This window comes from Nerophis ophidion, linkage group LG11, assembly GCF_033978795.1.
Source record: "Nerophis ophidion isolate RoL-2023_Sa linkage group LG11, RoL_Noph_v1.0, whole genome shotgun sequence".
Taxonomy (NCBI): Eukaryota; Metazoa; Chordata; class Actinopteri; order Syngnathiformes; family Syngnathidae; genus Nerophis; species Nerophis ophidion.
Window position 1 is genome coordinate 43,104,103 of NC_084621.1, and position 17,559 is coordinate 43,121,661.

At 40.3% G+C, this 17,559-nt stretch overlaps 1 protein-coding gene across 2 annotated transcripts; it reads left to right on the top strand.

Annotated features, from left to right (window-relative positions):
- Positions 1-784: 784 nt before the first annotated feature.
- LOC133562132 (uncharacterized) lies at positions 785-17,118 on the top strand. Of its 2 annotated transcripts, XR_009808844.1 has the most exons (3): positions 785-1,110; positions 10,010-14,829; positions 15,146-17,118. XR_009808844.1 is itself a non-coding variant. In XM_061916044.1 (2 exons), exon 2 carries the CDS (start codon positions 15,203-15,205, stop codon positions 16,685-16,687), a length of 1,485 nt encoding a protein of 494 aa, XP_061772028.1. In that variant the 5' UTR covers positions 14,602-14,829; positions 15,146-15,202; the 3' UTR covers positions 16,688-17,118. The 2 variants fall into 2 exon arrangements, 1 of the variants encoding a protein (XP_061772028.1); XM_061916044.1 differs by lacking the exon at positions 785-1,110 and having other exon boundaries at positions 14,602-14,829.
- The last annotated feature ends 441 nt before the right edge of the window (positions 17,119-17,559 follow it).

Consider the following 17,559-nt stretch of genomic DNA (forward strand, 5'->3'; position numbering starts at 1 on the left):
TGCACTTACATTTACACCTGTTGGGAGTGCATTCCACATTAATGTGGCATAGAAAGAGAATCAATCAATCAATCAATCAATGTTTACTTATAGAGCCCTAAATCACTAGTGTCTCAAAGGGCTGCACAAACCACTACGACATCCTCGGTAGGCCCACATAAGGGCAAGGAAAAATTCACACCCAGTGGGACGTCGGTAAAGAGAATGAGTTAAGACCTTTGTTAGATCGGAATCTGGGTTTAACGTGGTTTGTGGAGCTCCCCCTGGTGTTGTGGTTATGGCGGTCATTTAGTTTGACATGTACTTCGGTATCAGGGAGGTGTGGCGGATTTTATAGACTAGGCTCAGTGCAAGTTGTTTGCACAGCCCACTTTGGAGAAGACTGTGATTTTGACAATTGTTATGCACCTGGGGATAGGTTGATTGGCAACACTAAATTGGCCCTAATGTTTGAATGTGAGTGTGAATGTTGTCTGTCTATCTGTGTTGGCCCTGTGATGAGGTGGCGACTTGTCCAGGGTGTACCACGCCTTCCGCCCGGTTGTAGCTGAGATAGGTGCCAGCGCCTCCCACGACCCCATTAGGGAATAAGCGGTAGAAAATAGATGGATGGATGGTTATGTAAAGCAAAAACCAACAAACCTCCTTCTTGGCGGAGTGGGGTTGGGCGGGCGCAGGGGTTGCCAAACTGTGTAATTTCTCAAATAAAATGGCTGACTGGTGTTTCCATACAAAGACAATGCAGTCAACGGTGGTTCAGAACAGTGGACACCTAGAGGCGGGCTGAGGCAGTCACGTGAGCAAGACTTGCCCCCCCAGCTGCCCGGGAACAGGAACAGGAACAGCAGCAGCAGGAGGACAAGCAGCCAAGCACTGCAGGAGCGCGTCTGTCGCGCATGCGCCTTATCGGATCCTTGCTTTTCAACCTCGCAGTTGGACGTTGCTCTTCCTCCTCTTCCTCCTCCTCCTCTTCTTCTGCCTGGTAGCTAGCTCGCACAGATTCTGCGAGCGTTGGCGGCAGAGACACAGCGACGCGAATAGATGTCTCCGGAACCAGCGTGGAGGGAATCGATCGTCGAAAGACTTGTCACCTCCATGCTCGAGTGAAGGGTGAGTCTTTGAATGAGTCTTCTGGCTGTGGTGCAATAAACGGCGGTAGCTCCATCCATTTTCTACCGCTTATTCCCTTTCGGGGTCGCGGGGGGCGCTGGCGCCTATCTCAGCTACAATCGGTCGTGCTAATATCCGTTGTGTGTGTGGCCTCTCCCGGGAGGGTTGCCAGCCACCTCCCCTCCCCTCCCCTCGCTTAGCTTCCACTAGCGCCCCTTATACTGCCTAACAAAGACGTTTTAAAATACCAAATCCTTGTTAAATGGTTAAAGCTCGACACGACGTACAGAGCGTTGAATTTTAATTGAGCACTAGCATTGCTATGTTAGCAGATACGCCGGCATTTACCAGCCTTAAATGGCGTTAGCCTAGCATGCATATTATATATTTTTTTTCCGCCATTGTATTCGCTATATGATGTTTTCATACGTGCATGTTTTCACGTCGTGCTTTCCAAACTTCGCCCTTAAACAAATGCGTTCAAGTAATGCGCAATAACAATAATAGTACAGTAACGTGCATGTGTGTGTGTTTGCACCTCAAACGCCATCACGCGATCCCCAATTGTAAACAAATGCAAATCAAATGCAAGTTATGATAGCCAACAATCCATTAAATGCCTTATTATTTAAGAAGCAGAACAGCGAACCAAACCTATTTTTGAAGAACAAAGGTAGCCGATCAGCAGGCACCATGCCAGGTGCACATGCATACAATACTTGCATCGTGCATTTTATGCTACCTGCTGTGTTTTATTGTTGACATTGGAGAGGTTGCAATACTTTCGATTGTTGTTTAGTGGCCTCCGCAGTAAAACAATAGGTATAAAGCGTTAGAATTACTAAAAGGGATTCAAATTGCTTAACTAAAAACGCTTTCATTTATGGTCTGTTGCTACAAATAATATTTTAGTGTAGAATAGGCAGTACGGTTGAAGAGGGGTTAGTGTATGGTTAGTGTGTCTGCCTCACAATACGAAGGTCCTGAGTAGTCCTGGGTTCAATCCCGGGCTCGGGATCTTTTTGTGTGGGTTCCCACCGGGTACTCCGGCTTCTCCCACTTCCAAAGACATGCACCTGGGGATAGGTTGATTGGCAACACTAAAATGAGCCTTAGTGTGTGAATCTGAGCGTGAATGTTGTCTGTCTATCTGTGTTGGCCCTGCGATGAGGTGGCGACTTGTCCAGGGTGTACACCGCCTTCAGCCCGATTGTAACTGAGAGAGGCACCAGCGACCCCAAAGGGAATAAGCGGTAGAAGATGGATGGGTGTATACAATCTTATCCGCATGGAGTCCCCCGGAACTGTAAATACGCGTACGTAGTTTCCACACGGCTGCTGTAATAGGGTGCACATAAAAGCGTTGATGTGTGGCGGCTAAAAGGGAAGAGTTTACATTTTATTAATGCATCCCTTGTTAAAAATGCAATTTTAATGTTGATGATAAAGTGAAGAGAATTATATTTTTATAGCGCTTTTTTTAGAGTGACTTAAAGCGCTTCACATAGTGAAACCCATTATCTAAATTTTACATTTAAACCAGTGTGGGTGGCACTGGGAGTAGGTGGGTAGAGTGTCTTGACCAAGGACACAACGGCAGTGACTAGGATGGCGGAAGCGGGGATCGAACCTGCATCCCTCAAGTTGCTGGCACGGCCGCTCTACCAATCGAGCTATACCGTTATATATAAAAAATGTTGGTTACGGCAAAGAAAACAAATCTTAGTTCAACTCTATTCTATTAAAAACTCATTGAGGCTATAAAGTGTATTTTATGTGATTAATTGATAGATGCCACAATTACTAAAAATATTTTATAGCTGCAGTCCCACTGCAGTGGAGGCCAGTAGCAAATTACGGGATGGAACTGATGGGTCGGAAAAAGAACACCTTTGCCATCTAGTAACTAAAGTCAGATCCCCTACTTGTTAATGAGAATCAAACCTAGTTAAAAAGCATCATGCACATCTCCACCTTAACACCTTAGGATTTAAATGTTAAATGTTTTATCCATGGCATTCTGGAATGAAGAATAAATTGTAATAAATGCATTGCACATATTGGGAACCTTAAAAGGGAACTGCACTGTTTTTGGAATTTTGCCTATCATTCACAATCATGAAAGACTTGACGATGTATTTGTATTTTATTAAATAAATGCAATCATAGGTCTGCTTACAATGGAGCCTAAAAGAGCTGCAAAATTCCACCTCCAAAGCCTTTAAAACATTCAAACACTTCTATTGAAGTTGTATATACATGATGTAAGTATATATGTAATGCAGTAGCGGGCACGTTTATAATATTTAATATTCACGTATTTTGATCATTTTAAGTATATGCGGCGCATTCATTTCAAAAACTCTTTTTTTTTGTCACTGATTATTACTCACTGCAGACTTCATGAGGGCTACCAAATATGATCAAATATCACTTACTGTAGTAGGTATGCTGTCATTAGGATGGCGACTGCTTGGATGCTCATATATTCCCAATAAATAAAGAATGTCTTATAATCCACACAAGGAAACAGGGCTCGGTGGGGGGAACAATCGTTTTTTCGTATCGTTCTGGCCATTTTCGAGTCCTAAATGGCTGTCAAAGGGTACCAACTTGTCGGATTACCTATCCAGACTTCTTCAGTCCAAGTGACTTGCATGACTTATGATCTAGAATAAACTTAGAAGAAGCAAGAAAGCAGCACACCACTTGATGATCACGGTCTTAGCGCTTATAACAACAATATCACTAATACCTGGTTAATATACAGATCACAAAATGTAAATGTAGTATTGTTGGCAGTTTTCGAATAGTTATTAATTGGATTTTATGGGCGAAATAGGGGAGCTCCCTTTGGCTCTGCTTGCAATGGTTATTTATTGGATTTTGTGGGCGAAATAGTGGAGGTCCCATTGGCTCAGCTGTAAGTGAACTTGTATTTACATTTATTTATTATTTGTAATGCATTAAAAAAACAACTTTCGTCATGTCTTTCATAATGATTGTAAACAATAGGCAAAATTCCATAAAACGTTCAGTTACTCTTCAAAGATAATCATTTATTGCATGCCACTGGTCATGCCTCTGATTTGTTTACATTTCACAACATGTTTACCATAGGATGTAACATTAGTAGAAATCACCTTTTTTATTTTCTGTAAAGGCAACATTAGTGTTGACCATAGGATTTCTGTCATGTAAATTTTACCACTGGTTTTAATAAATCTGAGGGCTTCAAAGAAGTGTAAATATAAGTTATTCACCGGTAATTAAAATTATAAATTAAAATGTACAAAAAGAAAACTTTTAACTTTTAATAAGTGATTGTACGTGTGGTGGAGGTTCAGTCTTGGGCTGGAGCCATGCGTGTAAGAGGGAGCAAGCTGTGTGGATTCTGGCCGCATTCTCCCTCTAGATGTCTGTCTGTCCCCACTCGCCTTCATCTAAAATGTGCGGTCTGAAAGGAGTAACCCTAAAATGTGGCCGCTCCCTGTCAAATCTACCATAGACAGATACTTCAAGAGACTTCAATATATTCATAGAAAATACGTACATTCTAGGGCTGGGCGATATGGCCTTTTTTTAAATATCTCGATATTTTTAAGCCATTTCGCGATACACGATATATATCTTTATTTTGCCTTAGCCTTGAATGAACACTTGATACATATGATCACACCAGTATGATGATTATGTGTGTACATTGTAGATAAGATAGGCACCAGCGCCCCCACAACCCCAAAGGTAATAAGCGGTAGAACATGGATGGATGGATTAAAACATTCTTCTTCATACTGCATTAATATATGCTCATTTTACACTTTCATGCAGAGAAGGAAATCACAACTAAATCAATTGACCAAAACTGTATTTATTAAATAGTTATCTATTAATTGTATTACTATTAACTATTAATTAATCTATTATCTATAATCAATAAAGTACTATCTCTCTATCTATTAAGCAGTGGCACTATCATTCATGTCATTTCCAAAACAGAAAGACATTCTAAAACAAGCTATGAGTGCACTTTTGTGCATGATGTCACTAAGATGACGTATCAAAACAACACTCAATTAAAGTGCACTTTTTGTACAGAACGCCACTACAATAGTTTAAAGCAAATAAAGTGCACTTTTGCGCATGATGTCACACAAGCTATTACAATAACTGTCAAATTAAAATGAGCTGCATAATAAGAAATCAAATATGAACGGAGATGTTGAAATGCGCAGTAAGCACTCTTCATTCTCTATCTAGCAGGTGACTTTTCTAATGATACTACATATTAGCAGTAATGCTACTTTTTATAGCTACGCTTTTCCCCACACTTGACAAATTACGGTTGTCTGTTCGACATATTCCCACTTGAAGCCAAACCACCGCCAGACGATGGACCCCCTGCTGTTTTTCTCTGGAATTAATTCTTCCTTCATTTGTTACCAGATTTGCACCTTCTTTCTCTCGTATTATCACTCCCACCACGGCTAACGTGTCCGCTACCTCTCTGCTCCGCAAGGGCGTATACGTATGTGACGTCTTACGTGACAGCATGTGACGTATGTAAGAAAGTTCGTTTGCTGTCTGTGAGGAGAGACAACAGAGTAGGAAGAGCCTGTAGTGTAATGACAGCAACTAAAAGCAACTGCGTAAGATCGTATACTTGAATATCACGATATAGTCATTTTATATATCGCACAGAGACAAACCCGCGATAGATTATATCGCTATATCGCCCAGCCCTAATACATACATATTGTGTTATCAGTCAGACGCTATAAAAATGATGAGGTCGTCACCATCAATCGCTTTATTGAACACAATTATCAGCAAGAATGCATCAAGCAGAATAATAGAAAAACTACAAGTTCAAATCAACTGGATTGATTGTTGGTTTTTTTTGCACAGTTAATGTTGAAATTCCAGCTGTCAACACACACAAGCAGGCCCATCCTGAGACGGTCAAACCTTCACAAGTTCACAAGTTTTACGAAACAGAACTAATGTCACACGTGCCATGAGGGTAGCTACACTATACAGTGGGAGGAAAAGTATGAACTCTGGTTCATTTAAAGTATTATATAAATGCTGTTAATTTGACGATAGAGTTTTTAATACTATCATTTCATGATAATGTATGTTGATGAAATCCCGCAAATTTGCCAGTGAACAAATGCGTCCACAACACAAAAGCCACTTGTCAGTCCGTAATACTCACCTCCATGGTGGCAAATAAAACAATTCTTCCAAGTGTTATCTTTGGAGGACGAGGAATAACGCACCTTTAGCACAATAAACCGTGCTACCCGCTAAGCTAGAGCTCTTGAAAGTAAACAAAGGTGGGTGGATTGATTCAAATATCGACTAACGACACCAAGTATACTATCAATAAATGTTTCATACTACACAGGTCAGATCAGGATTTTTTCCTTATCAAAAATATTTTGTCATTTTGGTTATTGATTACAAACTGAGGAAATAAGTATGTTGACACAGGAGGACTTTATGGGCAAAAACAGAAGGATTTAAATCAGGCCAATAGTAGAGCATTATGTAAATATTTTGATATTTTTACACCAACATATTACGTTTTTGTCTGATTTATAATTGTGATCAAAAGTTTAAGCATTCAATGATCTTGAACATTCTAAGTATTAGTATGACCAATACTGCACCCTAGCATTGGATCGATACTTGCATTTGTATTATCACCCAAAACTAATGTTAAGTATCCAAGCAATAGAATAATACGTTTTTATTACATTTTACCTGAAGTGTAGATAAACATTTGTTCCAACAGAAAGAATCAAGAAATTAATCGTAAATTAGCAAGTAGATCAATAATAGTTTTGACAAAATAATACAACTGTAAATAAATCAATATGTTACCAAATGTCAGCAGCCAAATCAGGATCTTCTCTAAATAGTTTTTTTAAATGGTTCTATTATCATTTACGAGAGGTGTGAATCTTTGGGCACCTCATGATTCGAGGACGATTACGATTCAGGAACTACGATTCGATAAAAAATCGATTATCGATGCATCTTTAACTTATGTATATTGATGCAGTTTTACATTTATTTTAGTTTCACTAAATAAGCATTTATCACTTGCAACTTAAAAAAACAATTAATTTGTAGTAAGAAACAGTTAAATTAATTCCCACATTTATTAAATTAATGAAAATGTGTGCAAAACTGGACCCTAGATGCCCTAGAATAAAGGAGCTGGTCGGATCTCTCGGTGGGGTACCTCGCTGTATTCAGCCAAATTTTAGAATTGCCTGCAATATTTAACGTACAATAAGTAAATCGATTATTAACCTTTACTATTCGATTTTATAATCGTCCATGTCCAAATTGCAATGCATCTAAAAATCGATTATTTCCCCCACCTCTATCATGTACCCACCAAATATTATATTGTGGTATGTACTGTTATTCCAGGAGGCTTCAATATATTGTACATTGCGATATAGATTTCCGACCATATTGTTCATCCTTAATTTGAACCCTCTAAAAACTTTTTACATTTTTTGTATCCAAAGGTATTAATCACAAGAATTAACACAATCTGCTTTTTACTAATACCACACAATTATATTTACATATTTGTATTGACCATAACATTTTTAATTTTTAAACATTTTAAAAGTACTATCTATCTATTTAAACACAAGAAAGGAAGGTGTAAAGCAAGTGAAACCATGTATTTAAGAACTAGTTAATCCTACTTTGGAAGCAATTAATTCAACCAAATGTTTCCTGTAGTTTCAGATCACACCTGCAACGAACAGGAATCATTATATATATTTACGTTTTACAAAACTGTTAGGAGTTCAGCATGATTGTGACGACATTAAGGTTGTCTGTTTTGGATGTTTTGGGTTTTAGTTCTAATAAATAGCACAATATGAGCTGAAAGAACATAACACTTATAGAATGGAACATTAAAAATCAAACACAATCTGCTCTGTGATACTGATTGACTGTCCTAATAAAAAAAAATCCATTAAAAAATTAGACATTTTCTTAACAATACAATGTTTTAAGTAGTATTATACCACTAGGTATAAAAAGTAGTTAATTACTGTATTATAAAAGCTAAAATATTGTAAAACTACTCACCCTCTAAAGATGCCAGACAGGCACATAGTGGCGATGGTACAGGAAGGTGTTTGCAGGGTGATACTGTCACCTAGTGGTGTTATCAATACGTACATTTTAGTTTCTATTCTGTTTATTACACAGTTTTCCTTTCCTGTCACCCCCACCCATCCAAAATTAAGAAGAAAAAACAAAACACACTGTACATTGTAGTAATGTATTTGAAGGTTCACCAAGGGACTGGAAGCTATCTTCTTCATTTTATTGCATTTATTTTGAAAACAACAATATCAAAAATGAGCTATGTCAAGATAAATTCAAACAAAACATTACTTATAATTATCTTCACACATAATAATAAACAAAACAAAATATAACAAGTAGTGTGTCCAAAAAGGAACAGGAAAAAACATTGCTCGAATTAAAATTCTCTCAATCTTAAACATTTTTACCTTAGTTTTTTGTACATAATGTGATTCATAATTAAATTACAATCAAGATTAAATTACCTCATATATAACAATGTGTTGTGTATGACATGCTACACAATCATACTTAGTTTCATCCTCATCTGCTCACATTTACATACTCGCCCATTATTTCACACATATTTCAAAAATTAAATTACACACACAAGCTATATAATGTTTCCCTCCTACTTTGAAAAAAAACAAACTGTTTTATGATGTTGCTCTGTGAGATTGATTCCACACTCATCTCACCTACCGATATGTACCATATGTGTTTAAGAGTAGTGTGTGCAATAGGCTGTTATAAATAATATTTACCTATAAATAAAAAGTTCAATTTCTGTCAACAAACATTTTTTGAATGTTTGGTGATAGCAGATTATTTATTGCTTGGAATTAGGACTGCAATTATTAGTCAAGAAAATTGACAAATGACACTTATTACCATTCAAAGATTTGTTGTTGTTGACAAGTTGCTTAATATAATTTTAATTGATTGAGATCCATGAATGTTTAAGTTTACACTTTATTCCCTTAGGTAAAAAATTGAAGCTAAATAACCCTAACAGTATTGAATACAAATGTTTCCTCTGAATGTCATGTTTACAGGATATCTAGCACTTAAAGTCTATTCTGTGTTTCACTGATTATATAAACTTTGTGGAATAAGGTAAAACATTCAGTTGTCAGTATTTTTAGTATTATTTAGTATTTACTGAAATAAAAAGGAGGTAAAATCAAGTCCTGGACTCAACGTCAAACTCAAACACGTACAGCAGATCATGAGCAATAATCGACTATCGAAAATAATCGTTGCAGCCCGACTTTAAATATTACCTGTAGGGTTTTAAATTTCACCAGATCCATAATTTTAACCATTTGTGATTTTATAAACCGTGCATTTGTTTACTGTCCTCAGTGTTCTTTTTTTAATGGGTGTTACTTTTGTAAAATTAGGGTGGTCCTGATTCAAACATTTTGGTACTGGTGTCTGTACCAATATGTACAGTATTTCAATACTTTTCAAAATACAAGGGACCCAAAAAAATTTATATCGATTTTATTTTAACAGAAAATCTTACGGTACATGAAACATGTTTCTTATTGTGCTCAAAAACAGTTTTAGAAGATTGAAATTAAAATTAACAGGCATTTAACTATTTGGGATTTTTTTATTGTACTTATTTTACATATTACCTACAGCCTGCCATAATCTAGAATTAGGATGGATTAGAATAGACACCTTTTTTGACATTGCATTAAATGCTACATGATTTATTGTTGAAAATGCAATAACTAACATGACTTTGTGTTTTCTACAGGAAATTACAGTACATGAACAGTCCCTCTTGACTGCCATGATGCTTGGACTCCAGGGAAATTCGTCACCGTCCAAAATTTACCATTGTGTGGCATGTTCGGCTTCCTTCAGTGGTCTGGCCTCTTTGCTCGTGCACCAAGCAACCCATGCCAACACGCTCCCTAAGGTCAACACTCCCACTACGACACAGACTGACATGAGCCCGCACGACACCCTGACGGCCAGCCAAAACCCGTCCAGTGAGGCGCACAGTTCCTCAGTATCTCTCTATATCTGTGATTGTGGCGAGGAATTTCATGACTTCAGTCTTATGCTTGAACATAAGCAATTGCATGTCTCTCAAGCACAGAGACCGCAGAAGCCAGACGGTACAGTCCTCGCAGGTGCATTAGAGGCTGATATTGGTCTAACTGAGAATGTAACACCAAGCCCAATGATAGATTTTGTCCCGAGCTCTCAGTCTATTTCAGGGTCCTCACTTGTTCAAAGAGAACCTGTTTCGAGCTGTCTTTCTACTATAGGATCCTCTCTTGTTAAAGAAGAACTTGTCCCGAGCTGTTCATCTACTTCAGGGTCCACTCTTGTTCAAAAAGAATTTGTCCCGAGCTGTCCATCTACTTCAGGGTCCTCTCTTGTTCAAGAAGAGCATAGAGAAAATGAAAGACTGGAAGAAAGAGATGCAGCTCCAGGAATTCCTCCACAGGAAAATCAAACAGCGCCAGAAATTGGTGAACAATGTGACCAAACATTGGCAATAAGTGACTCAATCAATGCGAAAGTTGAAAATCCTCCACAAGAATATCAAACAGCGCCAGAAATTGGTGAACAATGTGACCAAAAATTGTCAAGAAGTGACCCGATCAATGCGAAAGTTGAAAATACTCCACAAGAACATCAAACAGCGCCAGAAATAGGTGAACAATGTGACCAAACATTGGCAACAAGTCACTCAATCAATGCGAAAGTCGAAAATGTCGAAGAGAAGAGCCAGGACTTGCGGAAGCCTGTTATCAGTGGTGAAGAAGGGAGTTTGGCCTCAAAAGACAAAGTAATGAAATTACTGGCATCTGCATACATGAAGTGCAACTCAGTGTCTCCGTGTCCAAATGAAAATAATGAGTTCATAACCCTCAAACAAGAAGCCATCCCAGTTGATATTACTGATATCACACCAGTCCAAATACCTGGACCCCAACCTGAACCTATCAAAGATCTCTCTGTGGCAAAAATTAGGCGATTGCTTGCACAGCCAGGCATCAAGACCAAAGCGCCAACTATTAGCAAAATTATCGATAGCAGCAGGAAGAAGATAGTCTCTCTGACAAAAATGCTCTCACCCGTTGTGGTTCTAGAAACCCGTCAGAAGCTCAGAGATTCTAGCAACAATGGCCTCTTTGGGAAATATCAATGCGGCCGATGTCGTCGCACATTTCCAAACTCAGACCGACTAACCGAGCATCACTTCTTGCACAAAAAGGAGAGGATTAAGTGTTGTCGTCGCTGCAAACAACTCATCATTGGGAAGCTGCCTTTCACTGACAATCATGTATGCACTCCATCTGGGAAAAAGTCTGATCAATTGTCAAGCACGTTGCCACTAGCTCCAAAAATAATGCCATTACATGGCTTAAACAATACAAAAAAATCCTTCTATTGTCCGGTGTGCAAGCACAACTATGCCCGCAGGTACAACCTGAAGAAGCATAAGTGTCAGGGTCCGAAAACGGCCCCAATCCAGGTATCTCACTGCACCGCTGATAAAATGCTAGCCTTAAGATCAAGCAGTCAAGCAGGAACACCGAGGGACGATCGCTTTCAACTTTCCAGAAACATGTGTGTTAGCACTGATGTACCCAGTCCGCTTAAAGTAGAGGTGACATCTACCACTTCTGAAAAGTCGTATATTTCCGATATGGCCTGGTCTGGTTTTGCCAAAAGCTTCCCACCGTTTCTGCCCACGCATTCAACGAGGGATCAGCATAGTGTCATGGAAAACAGTCACTTGGATGCAGCGTCAGTTCATAATGACAGCAGCAATGAAGGCCAGTGGACAATGCCTTTGGATGATGAAGCCGAACTCCTTAGTCCCTCACTGAACACTTTTAACAACCTTAAACCGGGGGAGTCTGAGTCTGATGCGATGGGTAATCAGAGTTATATTGTCAGTGATGGTGTCCAACGTTACCCTTGTCACAGGTGTCAAAAAACTTACAGTCGTCTTTCTACCCTGGAAAGGCATTTACTCCTCTGTGGGTCGAGGCCTCAGGCTCCTGGAACTGTATCACCGAGTGGTGGTGGTGGTGGTGGTGGTGGTGGTGGTGGTCAGTGGATGCCTTCACAAAACAGTGGCACCAAGCCAATGTATCCTTGCTTTGTCTGCGGAAGAACCTTCAACCGTAAAGACAATATGATGGCGCACAGGCGAAAATGTCAGTTGCAACAGCACACAAACCAACAGCTGGTACAGCCCATTTTGTCAGGTGGTGCTAAAGAGAGCTCGGATAATGATGCTAACAACTGGGGCATGATGTCCCTCCCCTCTGTGCTGCCAAGGAGAGTGACCTGCGAGTGTGGGGTTGGATTTACATCTCCAAGACTGCTTCTAGAGCATCTACAAAAGCATGCACAGGAATCCTACACTTGTCCAACTTGTGGCGAGACTGTCAATTCCTGGTCCGACTATGAAGTTCACCTGCAGATCCACATGCATCCTCACCACCAACTGCTGAAGGGGATACATACACAACGGTCACAACCCCTTGTATTACGGATCCAACAACCTCCCCCTCAACCACAGCCTCCAACTCCTCCTGTGCATCAGCCTCCACAAAAACAACCAGTCCCTGTGCGGGTGAGCGTGGGGAAAAAGCAACGGTCTGTATGCGCGCGATGCGGGAATTCATTTGCCTCCCGATGTTCCCTTCGAAGGCACTTGGCATGGAACCGATGCAAGGGCAGCCGGCCTCAAACTGTGCCCAAAGCCTATCGCTGCTCCCGGTGTAGCTCTGAATTCCCCAACATGGTCAGTCTTCTATTTCACCAGAGGAGCGGCGCCTGCAAACCTGCCATCAAGCCTGTGCGTTGCCCCGTTTGCCTCCGCTGGTTTGGAACAGTTGAGACTCTGCAAAGGCACCTCCTGACTCACAAACAGTCAGAATCACACCGCTGTGATATTTGTAACGGAACATACCCAAGTCTGAAATCACTGAAAAACCATCGCAGGAGGATCCATCGCATCATGGCTACAAATGTGACGCATCAGTCGCAAGAATTATTGACTTAATTTAATTTCTTTTCTACTAAGTTGTAAAATGGATGAGGTGTATTTCAGAAAATTCCACTTTTTGCATTGTACTTGTATCAAATGTAAATAGATTACATTGATGTTTGTGTTGTTGTTTTTTTTGTTTTTTTTGAATGAAATGGAGAAACATGTTAGGCTTTATAGCAGTTTTCTGTCGTAAAATGAAATATTCCATGTGTGTACAACCATTTTGTCAAGTACTGTACGGTATTTCAGGTTAAAGGTTGTAAATAATTAGAGATCAAATTTTATCCAATAGTTGTAATGTAGCTAGCTTGTTCTGGATGTTATTAAATATATCAATTGATTAAAGCTTTGCATATTTATTTATGTACTACTTGGAAGAAGGGGGGTTTCAAAGCACCACATAGAATATTATATGATAAGGGCATTCTGTGTTGGCCCTGCGATGAGGTGGCGACTTGTCCAGGATGTAGCTGAGACGGAATCCAGCACCCTCCTGTCATGAAAGGGACTAGTGGTAGGTAGAAAATGGATGGATAGGGCTTACCCCATCCCCCATTTTGTTTTCCATTCACTATAAAGTGTTGATGCGTTAGGGCATTAGAAACATGTTAGGTATTAGCATGCTTACTTTTTTTAAAAGCTAATTTTGCAGTCATATTCCTGTCTGTGTCATACGACAGCTGATATTAGTGCTAAATGTTAATTTGGCAGCCAGTCACCTCAGGGTCATGAAACTGCTTATTCTCGCTGTCGGAGTTATATGATTAGGGCCGGGCCGAGCCCCTATTGTTTTTCCCCCATTCACCCTGAAAGTCTTGATAAGTCAGGGCATTAGAAACATGTGTATATGTTAGCTATTAGCATGTTTACTTTTTTAAAAGCTAATTTTGCAGTAATATATTTGTGTGTGTCATATGACAGCTGATATAAGTATGCTAAATGTTAATTTGGCAGCCAGTCACCTTAGGGTCATAAAACTTTGTGTATTTGCGTTGTTGGAGATGAACATTCATACATTTATACAAAAAGTTTGGCTTTTAATTTTCTTTGGAAGTCTTCTGGTCCCTCCCTCGTCATGCCTCACGCTTTGAAAATTCCTGCTCAAATTGGATGTGCATGCGTCTTTAAGTATCGTCACACAGGCATTTGACATGAAAATAACATCAATAATTACAATAACAATTGTAATTAAACACCTTTCAATAAATAAACGTTTCAATAAAATATTTAAACATAAGACAACGTTTTTCATGCACACAATCGACGGTATTTCTGAACGTTAAAATGATAATCAAAGGTACTTGCAGCCTTCCGTCAGTAGGGGGCAGTATAAGCCAGTAAACACCGGATCTGCTGGACCAAAGCGCGCCATTCGTCGAAGAAGCAGAAACTCTTCTTTTCATGGTGTGGTCACTGGTCAGACGCTATCTGTGCCAAAAGCACGGCATTGCAGCTTCCCCCTAAAGGACATCGGTTCGTTTGTGCCCCATTTGTGGAAAGGGTGACCAAGTAAAGTCTCAACTCGGCGGTACTGTCGATATCCTAGCAAGGTAAGACAGCGCTGTTGTGAGCTAGCCGGCCACGGCTCTACTTAGCATTTTTAGCATGCTGACGGTCCATCCGAATAACATTCTCGCCTATCAATCAAACTAATGTGCTCAAAATGTATTACCTTACATCGCCATCGTGTAACCACTGTTACCTCTTTTTGCAAGTTTTGAATTGTGCGTCTGGTTGTTTATATATATATAACTAGCTACTCACTAGCGTACTTAGCTAGGCTAATATGAACATCACAATTATTGAGCCTCCTGAAAGTAAGAGTGCTCACATCATTCTATTTTTGATATTGAATGTCTCTCACAGGTACCACAGAAGGGTCCACGTTGAAGTGAAGCGAACACATCCATTCTTGGTTTCACTATGGATCAAAAATATCGTCCAAAGGCTCTGAAATCCAGCCCGGGCGTCGGTTTGAGCACTGGCGGGATCTGCTTTTGCTGTGAGCAGATCTTTTCCAGTCGGACATTTTTGGAGGAGCACATCTGCCCCTCTGCAAATCACATCTGCTCCTGCGGGACGGAGTTCAGCAAATATGCCGATATGCTGCTCCACAACAGCACTCACGAACCTGGACAGCAGGTGCTGGATCACGAAACGATAAGAAAGCGCAGATTTCAGAAGCACATTGAAGAGGAGGAGAAGCTGAAACGATTCAAGTCAGGTCAAGTCGTGTGGAGTTCACAAAAAGCGGATGGTGGTCCCACAACTTCCTTGGGGCAGCGATCACTACAAGCACCTGGGGCATCCGCTTCCTTGCTTACAAATCCCAAGCGCTCCCCGCAGATTTCCCAAGTGCCTGCCTTGAATCCATCGTCATCCTTGTTCTCAAAGCCTCGCCAAAAAGGAATAGATATGAAAAACATGTTTTCCGGGGTAGGCTCACCCACAGTGGATCTTTGGACACTATACCAACCTGTGGTGTTGGTGCAGACAGTCCGCAAGTTTAACAAGTGGAAGCCATACACTTGCGCTAAATGCGGCGAGGGTTTCATCACCAAGCGCACGCTTGTTTCTCACGCTAGCATCCACGTCATGGATAAAGTTTCCGGCTGTATTGGATGTGGGATGCTGCTTTGCAGCCGAAAGTTAGTGCCTCGCTTCCATGATTGTAACTCCCCCATCACTCAGACCAAATTGAAACTTGTCACGGCCAGGCCGCTCAATTACAAGAGCCCGATTCCGTCAATCGACCTGACTCAGGAGTCGCCGAGGCATCACCTGACGTCCGCCGTCAACAGGAACAAAAGCAGCCAGGTGCTTCAAGTCACTTCAGCGCTGCAGTTGAAAAATCTAAACGTCCGAACATACAGCAGATCCGCTCAGGGACCTCACGCCTCGATGTCCCAGCAGATGAAAAAGCAGAATTCTCTCGTCAACGCGCCTCATAACACATATGCGTCCATCAAAAGCAATTGGAAGCATTCTTCCACGTCTGCAGCGATGAGCTTCCTCAGCCAACCAATCCAAACCCCCTCAGATGGGAATGAGTTCAAATGTCGAGTGTGTTACATCCCCTTCGAAAGCACCATGCAGCTCCAGAGGCACAAGTGTGCCAAAGCCAAGGAGTTTATGGCCAAACACGGGCGGCTCGGCAAGCTCATCAAGCCCAGGCGCATCAACACGATGGCGGTTCCAAATCCTGACGTCACTCAGGTCAACGGTGAGAGAAATTGCACGTTCCCAGTCGGCGGCACGAAAGAACAGGTCATCACCGACAAGGGGCAAGGTGCTGCTGAGGATGCAGGAGGGGATCTGGAAGACGATTGTTACATTGTGGAGAGCCAACCAGAGAAACCCGCTGAAGTGATCTACCAGGTTACCTCATCTGTCCCAATTAAAACTTGACCAGTGTACATGTCCAACATTGAGCTAATATTGGCCCAAATATCATCTGGTTGTGTCCATTCCAAAGGAATATCCTGTTTTCTGACACTTTTTGAACTTTTAAGCATCCTTGTACGCGTGTAGTTTGGATAGAACTAAATATGCATTTTAAATTTGCTGGACCCACACTAATACAAACATCCACCAAAAAAGTTATGTATACTTACCAGTGTATTTATACTTTCAAGTTATGATAATGATGGATTATGTGATCAAAGTGTGTGCGGTTGCACCATGCAGCAAGGCAATGTATAATAGTTTTCTTGTTCTTTTATTTTCTAAATATGTTTTAGCGTGATCCGAATGTGTTAGGTTGTATGAATTCACCCCCATGGCATACTACTTCCCTCTGTTGTATTTCAAATAAACATGTATTAAAATATATTTTCAAATTCGCAGGTTTTTTTTTGTATATTTACAGTAACAATCAAGCTTTTCAACACACTTTCCTTGTTATCCAATGTGTTTATCATTAAATTGAAATGGTCTTTGATACTCTTAAATACACCTATCCAGCACCAGATTGACAGTCTGTCTTGGGAGTTTGATTCTAAACTTGGGAGAAACATACATTTTTGCATCAGATTAAATTTAGAATAGAATATATATTTGTCATTGTACATTTGACAAAAAAAAATGCAAGGAAGGCTATTTGACCAGCCTTTTATGCAGTAGGTATTTAAAATAGCAAATATTTCCTGCAATATCAAGTAGCGTTAAACAAATGGCATCTGATTTTATTTATAACAATGTCACGTTGACGTCAATAAAGAATAATAGTAACTGGTCCAGTCTTGCCCCAGTTGTTGTAGTTGTTTGTGTCTCTAATCTGT